The 10,550-nt window shown below is 41.1% G+C and overlaps 1 protein-coding gene across 1 annotated transcript; it reads right to left on the reverse strand.

The window, feature by feature from the left end:
* Positions 1 to 2,117: 2,117 nt before the first annotated feature.
* On the reverse strand, positions 2,118 to 9,922 carry LOC308312354 (lecithin retinol acyltransferase-like; the record flags this gene model as incomplete). Its single annotated transcript, XM_080758959.1, has 4 exons — positions 2,118 to 2,273; positions 5,994 to 6,457; positions 8,237 to 8,384; positions 9,368 to 9,922. The coding sequence occupies 4 exons, from the start codon at positions 9,920 to 9,922 to the stop codon at positions 2,118 to 2,120; spliced, it is 1,323 nt and encodes a 440-aa protein (XP_080615085.1).
* Positions 9,923 to 10,550: the final 628 nt, after the last annotated feature.

Genomic DNA, 10,550 nt, shown 5'->3' on the forward strand with positions numbered 1-10,550 from the left:
ATCTAGAAAGATGGCGATGTACAATTCAAGGACTGACGGGCTTCATTTTACGTTCATGTTAGACCCGCGGAACGCTTTGTCCATATTTTTTACAGTCTATGGTTGCGACACATGGGCTTAGTTGCCAGTTGCCACATGGGTCTTCTTATTGCAACAAGTGGGTCTTATGACATGCACATGTTGTTTTGACAAAGTCTTTGACAATGATGTCATGCAGGAGGCACTCATGGCATATAGGCCTATTACACACAATGTATTGTCTTCAAGAATTAAGTTTATAGTACTGAACCTACACAATTAAAATGTAATCCAGTAGCAATCTTTTTTTTTTTTTCATAATTTTTATCCCACGATTTTGTAACCCATTTTTCACCCATGTGTCAATCTTAATGAATTGCTTGGATTAAATTACTTTGATATGTTTAAGGAATTGTTAATGAAAGAATGACTTTAGTGGAATATTATGACATTGACATAAATGGTTATCAATAAGTCAGGGTGTTATTGACAACATAGTCCAATGAATGGGAATTCAAGATCAAGTCTTATTCCATTCAGGTTGTGAGTCTGAGTCTGTGTGGAAACAAGTCAGACTGTGTCTTTCCTTACTGAAGCAGATCGAGGCACCTGAAATTAGGGTAATAGAGCGAGTATGTGGGTCAACCTGCTTTTGGCAGAATATGACCCTGTCTCCATGTCTCTGAAGTGCCTTGGTGACCATTCTTTTCTTTTTATGATCAGTACTTTATTTTAGATTTTTTACAAACACATAAAACAGAAAACCTAAAATATAAACACAAGCAACAACAGCATAGTACGTATTCATGGACAGACAAGATAGATAAGATAAACAAATTTAAAAAAAGAAAAAGAAAAATCAAATTAAAATTTGAAAATAGTTTACATTATTTACACGACCAAACGCAGCATCATCAACCGTATCATAATGTGTAGTAATACAATAAACAATCAAGAGGGCATTGCCTGACTATGGATCACACCAAGGGATGACTGCAACATGACTGAGGAACACGTCCCATCCTTGGTGACCATTCTTGAGGGTCAATAGGTCAGTTAACTGTGGACGTGTAGGGTGTGTGGAGAGAGAGAGCGACGTCAGGAGATGGGGAGAGTCATAGGATGTCTTAAGCCCTGGGCTATACCTATATGGATCTAGATATGCTCTCCATTTCATGGTCATGGAGGGAGAGAGAGAGGTGTGAATGCAATCACATCGATAGCGTGGTTGGTGAGAAAAGAGTATACAGTGGGTCGCCACGCGTATATATGGCACATCTCTCTCCTGCATTCCGTTGTCACTGTGCCTGCATGCCGACAATAATGTGCGAACGTGAACCTTTATTAGACTACATTATAACGTGACATTTATTATACACCTTGAAAATAGCCACTCTACAAGAATACCAAACCCGTACCTGTTACCCTCTACAAGCTCACAACTGACACTTAGGTCTGACGCTGCTATTTTCTGTGCAGGACTTGCCAGAGCAATGGTAAAGTGTCTATCATTTTTAAATGTAGAGAAAAGTCAAGTCGGGATTTGGAGATTTACGCACATAGTGTGACATGCTTAATGGATTATTTCCCAGTGTCTTTCAGCACAGAACTCTGGTTCAGCATGCGACAGCAAGCTGCTTCAATCTTGTGCCATGGCCTTTAGGAAGCCATCATGGTTGCCATGTCACTTGTTTCAATGTTTGTGGCTTGTTTCTAGTTGCTTATCTGGGCTTTATTCCTAATGTTCAAAACAGTGGTTCTCAAACATTTTCCTATCAAGGACCCCCCAAATGATTATATAATTGTCCACGTATTCCCCATCTGAAAACATTTTGTGCCAAGGACCACCATACCAGACTTGTGTTGTTAAAATGCTAGTAATATTTATTTTGTTTTTCCCCCAATTTATTTTTTCCTTCTTTAATACAGATCTACAAGCTTTTTGCTCGGCTATTGGATTATCCATTATGTTTAAAGTGCTCATGTGTATAGTCGCTTCTTTTGGGCTTGTTTTCATAGACATGGATGCTTATTTCTCTTGCAACATCTGACAACACTGGACAGAAGGGGAGGAGCATGATGATGGCGGGTGGGCGCCGCTACGACGCCATCCAGATGATGAAGGGGACGAGCATTGCGGACAGAGTGACGAGAGGTGTCATGCAGCCCACGTACAGTAGCCCTGCCATCCCGCACGCCGCACTGAGGTATGCGTTGAGCCTGCTGAACACCAGCTTCCTCACTGTCGTACAGAACTGCAACACACACACACACACACAAACACACACACACACACACACACACACACACACACACACACACACACACACACACACACACACACACACAAATCTGACTCACCTGCCAGTGAGGAGCTCCCACTGGGAGGGTGAAGTAGAACCTTTGTTTCTACTTTCCAGCCCAACACTCCCCGCTGACAGGTGCTGCCCCAGCAAACTAAATGGCAAACTAAATGTAATGCAAATGTAATTCCAAAATGCTTGTTGAAACGTAGCACTAGATGGTGCTGCTCACTCTGGGTGAGTGAAATAGTTGTCAATGTCCTGTGTGAGTGAAGCAAACTGCTGAATAAAAAATGTTATGTGGCTAAATGTCAGTTAGACAGGCAGAAACAAACCACATACAGAACCTGACCTCCAACTCGTATAAGGTTTCCTCAGCCACATTCCCCCGTAAGTACAAAAAGATTAAGTCTGTCCTCGCATGTGAGCTGAATTGCATCACATCTCATTACTGTCCAAAAATCCATGGAAATGTTTGAGACAGTATGATTACTGACACGTGCACAGTAGCATGACATGCCTGGGTCTCATTCATGTGACCTTTCTGAATGAACCCAGTTTGTACAATCCAATAATTGGTTTGTGCTTCACATACCAATAGTGATAGTGTTATAGATGAAGTGACTATTTACTGTCGTTTGTTCGCTAGGCTTCATGCCATGCATGTACTGGGAGTGGGATATCTATGTTGCTCTGGATAAGTTTACGATGAATACTGAAATAGGCATATAGTATACTGTATATTAGAAATGTAGGCCTATGGAGCTTATCAATCTCTTTTCTCTTTGTAGCTGTTCATGTATAAAGTGAGTGAAAAATCTTAAGAATTGCTATTAATGTCTAAAGTTGAAAGGAAACATATATTTTCTATAAAGCAGCTATGCATTGATCAGTGGTATGCAGATATCAGTCTTCCTACAGGTAGCTCAGCTTTACGTTGTAGCTGCAGTAACAAACCATTCTTATATAATGGACCAGTGCCCATGTACCTACTACTTCAACAGAGTGAGAAACACCCAGGGTCATTTCTGATACTTCTGTGACCGCGGAGAGCGAAGGTCCGTTTTTCAGTGGATTTATCATCTATGAAGGCTAAGAAACAAATTGAGTCCCCATGCAAAATTTGTGAGAGCCCCAAATTCATATGGCCACCATTAACAAATGTGCTGCCTGCTGACCTCATCACATTCGTGCAAAACTAATGTTTGGAATTGATTCAGAATCATGAAAAAACCCTAGTTTGACATCACATGCTACTTAAAGCAGAATGAAATGTAGGTCATTTTGCATCATTTTGCCTCTTAACATGTTAATTGTGGCCATATGGATTTAGAGCTCTCACAAATTTTGCTCACATTTGTTGTTTCTTAACCTTCATAGATGATAAATCCACTGAGAAACGGACCTTTGCTCTCCGCACTCGCAGAAGTATCAGAAATAACACACCAGAGGGAGCTCCACTGATCATACCCCCAGAATAGGCACAAACTTGGGCATGAATTCATTCTCAATTCATTGTCACCAACATGTGGAAATACCAGCAGCCATTAAAAGGTGTGACCCTCCTTCAAATCAGCCATAAAAGAGCACCTGCAATTTGCAAATTGACCTAGACAAGTCTTCTAGCTGAGCTTGTTGTTTGTAAGTAAGTATTGATGATTTTGTCTTTATATTTCTTGATTAATTGAATACATAGGACCATAATGGAAACAAGCCCTATGTTGTATAACTACCTCTGTACTTTTACTATGTATTTCACAATAAGCTCTTATTGGAGCTATAAATATATATAAGTGCTGTCCAATGATTACATATTTTAACCACATGATTTATCTAGTTAATCGCACGATTAATCACAAATACCAATAAAAGTCACAATGTACCTTACTACCTTTACAAGTATTTTACACCCCTATTAACACGGGAGTGGAAAACTATTCTGGCTTTATGCTAAAGTATGTTATTGTTTTATTGGAAATCAATTAAAACCCCAAAATAAACCATAATGGTATTGCATTAAACAGGCTGCAGCAGATGGCTATACTTGTCACTTTAGAAATGTAAAGATACACTGTAGTCACTATAGTGTCTCCAAATAGCCTAGTCAATGTACCCTCAAATATCACCACACATCGAATGGGTTGAGTTGTATAAATATCTTGACAAGTTAAACTTCAAACACCACATTGACGCCTTAAGTTCACGCTGAGTTTCTTCTACAGAATGAAGTCCTGCTTTTCAAATGCTTCTCACAAAAAGCTGGTTACAGGCCTTTTCCTGTCGCAGCTTGATTAAGGCGATACTGTCTACTGCTAGTTCCTCAACTCTGAGCAAACTTGACCCCCTGTTTCATGCTGCATTGTTCATAACCAATTCCCCCTATAGGACTCATCACTGTACTCTGTATGCCCTAGTGGGTTGGTATTTCTTAACGTCTCGCAGGTTGCTACATTGGTATATTCTCATTTATAAAGCCATTCTTGGTACATTCTTGTTACATTCGTTCTAAATTTGAACTTGTCCAAAACTCTCTCAACTTCAGATCAAATGCTTGCAGGTTACGCTACGTCGTAACTGAGGCTGGAAAAAAAAGCATTGCTTAAGTTATTTCGGACCCTGGTCTTGGAATTACCTACAGACCAGACTCAAACTGGCTGCTGTGATTCCCCTAGTGAGCTTTAAAAGGATTGCCATGGGCACACTTCCCATACACTGCTCCTGCTTTGACGTATAGCAAATGTCTGCTTGCTTTTTAGTCTACTAGCAATTTCCATTGCTTCGTTTTTAGTCCTTATTGGTCGCGTTACTAAACGTTCCTCTTCTCCCTTTGAGCTTCTTAGGTAGTGGGTACTGTATTTATGAGCATTGTATGTCTGTCCTGTTTTTTGTTGTGTATTTTTTTTTGTTACTGGCAGAGCTGTGTCACTTATTTTGCCTCTTGTCTTGGCCAGTTCACACTTGTAAAAGAGACTTCAGTCTCAATGTGGTTTTTTTACTCGTTAAATAAAGGTTAAATAAAACATAAGTGTACACTTATACGTGTATGTTGGTTTGTTTACTGCTGACTGAGAAAGAATGTTGCACATTAAGCTAATCATCTGGAGACCTCCCAAGATTATTTAGGGATCCACATGTTGAAAGCCACTGTCTACACGGCTAAAATAAATTCACATGCGATTAATTGCGATTAAAATAATTAATTGCGATTAGCATACTGTAACAGTGAGTTAATCATGATTAAATGAGTTAACTCGGACGGCCCTAATATATCAGACACACACGCACACATACACTTTGGAAGTTCAAGTAACGCCGTAAATCTGTGAATCCCTCACTAACTGGCCAAACACAGCTACAACAGCACTAATGTATTTAATTAATTAAATAATTCAATTGAATTCAGTTAATTCAACATGGGTCTACGACTCTCATTTACTTTGAGGATTTTTACTGGCACCAAATATAAGAATCACGAAACCATAAAAACCAAACGTTAAATACTGGAACCCCAGCATCCGTATTGTGGGGAAAGCTTTTGCAGAAAATGGCGAACACGTTCTGTGCTTGTTGCTGCTCGACTATTTTCGAAAATACACTAGCATAGAGCCCTGCGGGACTCCGCTCAACCACAATGGGGTTTAAGTGGTTAAGAAGAGCCACTATAGCGCTCACCTGGTACGTCTGGTAGCTGATGGCCATGCCGTAACGACAGTACATGACGTAATGCTCGCAGTTGTACCACAGCAGGCTGTAGGTGACACCGCCCAGCAGCCTCTCCGCTCTGCGGCCCACCTCGTCCCCGTCCAGGGGTGGCTGCTTGGACACCTTGTCCATCTCGTTGACTATGATCTCCGAGCCGTAGGCAAAGTCCTCCAGCGAGTCCACCCTGACGCTGGCCTCCTTGGCGATGACCCCCAGGACGAGCCGCATGTTGGTGACCATTTTGGCGACGGCAGCTTTGTTCCTCGTCACCATTGGCAGGATGTCCGGGATGAGATGGGCCACCCGGTTGTCGCCCAGGTAAATGCCGAAATGGGTGAACAGTGTCCTGGGGACCTCCAGAAGGTCGCCACGCTTGTACAGAGACGGGTCCATCTTGTTGTCACACTCGTCCTCTTTGACACCTTTGGAGGCCACTGCCAAAAGGTTGAACAGTTGGAACTGAAACATGTTTGAACGTTTCTGCATACAGCAGTCGGACCACCGGAGGTCGGACCACCGTTTTTATTCCCATGGGGGGAAACTGGGAGGTGTCAGAAAGTGGAATTTGGCCAATTGTTCAGTGTGCTTTTGACAGAAAAGGAGCTTTGGCTATAATCTCATGGCTGTGAGGTTGGAATTGATTTCACAACAACGCACGGCATGGCTCCCAGTGTATTCGGGGCAAGGTGGTCTAATTCATAAGCCTATAGGCTTAGAATTGATCCTAATTTAAAGGGTTGCAAGTCATGCAGCGCATTGGTTCTCAAGGACCCCAATAACTGAGTGTAGGAATGGAACCAAATGGACCCATAAGGGTCCATTTGGTTCCATTCGTACACTCTCTGGCCCCTTTTCCACCGGTTGGTTCCCAATGGGAACCGCTTCAGTTCTTTTTGGTTCTTAGTCCATGAGCCAGAGCTCCAAAATTGGAACGTTAATTATGAATTGAGTGTAGCAAAACCATACCTATATTAGATTGTTATCACCATGAAACTTCCCCAATTGAGTACTTACACGAAGACAATGATTTATTGTATTACAAATTTTACATTTTTAAATATGAAAATGAGGCATTATGTAGGAAAATATGCAAAATAATAGAAAATGTGAAAAAGCTACTACTGTGGAAGGGTTATCATGTATTAATTTACTTGTATTGATCCTATAAACAATTTAATATAGGTCTAGTTTGCCCACCAATTTTGGAGCTCTGGTTCATGGACTAAGAACCAAAAAGAACTGAACCGGATCCCATTGGGAACCAACCGGTGGAAAAGGGGTCTCAGAGTACCCTGAGTCCCTGGACTCCCCATAGCCCATGAGAAAGCATCAGTTGTCTAAAAAGTAGGCTACTTATTACTGATAGTGATTTGCATATTTGCTAAGTCTGTAGAGAGGCTTATTAATCTTGTCATTTTTTATGATGAAACTATAGTGACTCACGTAGTACTTAATAATATATGATTCAATATGTGGCTTATTATGTCAATGTATATGCTGTATACCACAATTGACCCTGTAGTGCTGCCACAAATAAAAAAATAATGTTTATTGAACATATTTACATTATACAATTTAAACAAAAATATAGTCTATAAGCATCATTATAAAATATTGCAAGTGCAAACCTTTAATGTATTTATTTCATATGTATTAGTTGAAAATAGGCTGTTATTGCTTGCTAGTAGTATAGCCTACTATAGTAGGCTGTACTAATAGGCCTCAGTTGACTAAATGTATTGTAAAGTGTACAAAAAGCATTATTCCTGTGTCAGGAATGAAGGTTTGACGGCATGACTGACCTGATTAAAGATCATTTTAAGTGTGTGAGTGTATGAGCATTTAACGATTAAAATTCGTTGTCGGTGGAAACCTCAAATGTCCAAAAGTGTCACTTTTCAGGATTCAAATAAAAAAGTAGCAGATCTACAAGCTGAAAATGTGTGCTTTGCACTGCGTTTCGAGCTTGCAGTTCTGCTATACCTTTGATACTTTTGTATGACGCTGTAGTATGACCAAGTCAGGCATTCAAAAGAAGAAAAAAAAGGTTAGAATATGGACAAGAGGTTTCTGCCCGACAGCAACATATACTCGCTGATAATGGCCAGGAGACAAAACTAAAGTATTTCCCAATTGACTGAAAAGTAAACCAACTCTGAGTGTTTGTTCTCTGAATGAATGTTCACTTCAAGATGGAGGAGAGCCTCATCAGCCAGCCATCCAAAGTGTAAAGGGGATGAGAATTGTGGGTAGTGTAGTTGATGGCAACATCCCAAAACAGCAAATGGAGACAATTCCCAGAAGAACTGCGACAACGGCACTGCGCTGGTCTCTGATGATGGACTTTAGGCACTCACAAAACTACAAAGAAACAGAAAACAAATGTTGAGGTCATACACATATGCTACTCAAAGTATTATTTTTGGTAGAGTGGGCACCTAAACATGGTGTGCACCCCCCAACAAAGGAAAAGGGTCTGAATCATATAGGCTAAAGTGTATATAGGCATGTTTTGAACATGCTTGGGCATTTAAGGCCTTTATATTTCTACAAATTGTTACAAAACCTGTGGCAAATTATGGGAATAAAGAAAAAGTTGAAGGGTAAATTTAAGTCTGGTAATGATGCACTGCATGCATGCATATGTTCAGATCATGTGTAGAAAATATGTCCATAATAGGTGCCCACTCACTACATAACTTTTCCCACTTTACAATCATAGCACGTATAGCCACAGTACACTATGTCTGCACAATAACAAGTCTGTAGCTATGTTGGGTTTATTAATTGATAACAGCATAATTAATATTAAAGAATAGACAAGCTAATTTATTGACATTAGCTACATTTCTTAATCTGCATTGGCCTATAGCCTATTATTAACTTCTCACCAAGCTATTATAATCAAACAATGACGTTAGGCTGATTGCATTTGTCTGCATACAGATAATGTGCAGCTGACATTTTCACTATCAGGCAGGCATGGTTTGGCATTAAAGTGTAATAAAGAAGATTTAATTAGAAAAGCTAGAAAAGAAAAGATGACGCTAGACCATGCATAAAATTAAGCAATTTGGGATATCTACTATAGGCTACTCCATCATACGACGGTGTCGCTCAACAAAACGAATCTAACGAGCTTTTTTTTCGGCAAGCGACAACGTCTTGCGTCTTACGTGCACGACTGTGCTATTTGCCCATAAATTGCCCATTACGCTCGCAAATAGCAAATAACCTGGGGGACGTGGCGCGCCGCGCACGCGTTTTGGTCTTGTAGATCGGCTATTTTCGGCGAACGACACCGTCATCGTGCTTAAATTGAGGCTATAAATATGCTATTATACCTTTTCTGTTTGCCGGCTCGCCGCAGAGCCGTATCTGCAGTAGGTTACAAAGTGCTCACAGTTGTTCCACAGTAAACTATACGGGATGTCCCCGATTAGTTTCTCGGCCCTCCTGGCCACCTCCTCGTTGGGGAGGGCTCGCCTGTGGACCGGCTCGTCCATGCGGTTCACCAGGACGCCGGCGCCGAACGCAAAGTCCTCCAGCGTGTCCACGCGCACCGTGGCGCACTTGTACATGCAGCCCACGATCAGCCTCGTGTTCGTAATGACGCTGGCGATCAGCTTCTGGTCGCCCGTGACCGCGGGCAGGATGTCCGGGATGAGGTGCGCGACCCTGCCGTCGCCCAGGTAGATGCCGAAGTGAGTGAACAGTGTCCTGTGGACCTCCAGGAGGTCCCCCCTCTGCTGTCCGTGCGCCCAAGGTGCCGCTGCTGCACGCTCTTTGGCGCGCTCCTCCTCACCGTCTGCTCCTCCAGACCGCTTCGACTCAAACAGGTTGAAGATGGAGAGAAGGGACAGCTTCTCCGCCAGAAACGTGAACAGGTCTGGAAGCATCGTGGAAAAGTTTTTGTTTTTGTTTTGTTTTGCAGAGTAAGAAAGTTGTGCAAACGTGTTCACGCGACCGTGCCGTGGATCTTTTTATCCTATAGAGCACGTCATGGAGAGGAGAGGCAATCCTCCGTGCACAACATGATTGGCCACGACTAGTGACATTCCCTGATTCCCCTTGTCGTTTATTCTATGCTACACGTGCGCCAAGATTTATGTCAACAACAAGATTTCACTGGTTGTTGTTAGTCTGACTTTGAACGCTTGAGATTAAGTGACCATCATTTATTTTCATGAAGAAGAAAATAGTTTTTGCATGTGAGCCTATAATTACGATTTGTTTAAATGTTAACAAAAGGTATAGGCTAAATCACAGATTAAAATCACAATAACATGTCATTAACACACTGAAGACAGGCAACATTTATACTCAGATTAAAATATAAAGTTTAATATTAATCGGATTACTATTGGTCTTTAAAATTAGATTAGTTTTAATCACATTCATAGCTTTAATCTTTAACTTTATCATACCATAATGGCCTCTATTAAAAAAATATTTGTATATAGGCTATATATTTTAGATTTGTTCTGTGCTTGAAAGTCAAACAGTGAATTATAACTTTAGACATCA

The sequence above is a fragment of the Protomyctophum bolini genome (assembly GCF_963924005.1).
Source record: "Protomyctophum bolini genome assembly, chromosome: 3".
NCBI classification, from domain to species: Eukaryota; Metazoa; Chordata; class Actinopteri; order Myctophiformes; family Myctophidae; genus Protomyctophum; species Protomyctophum bolini.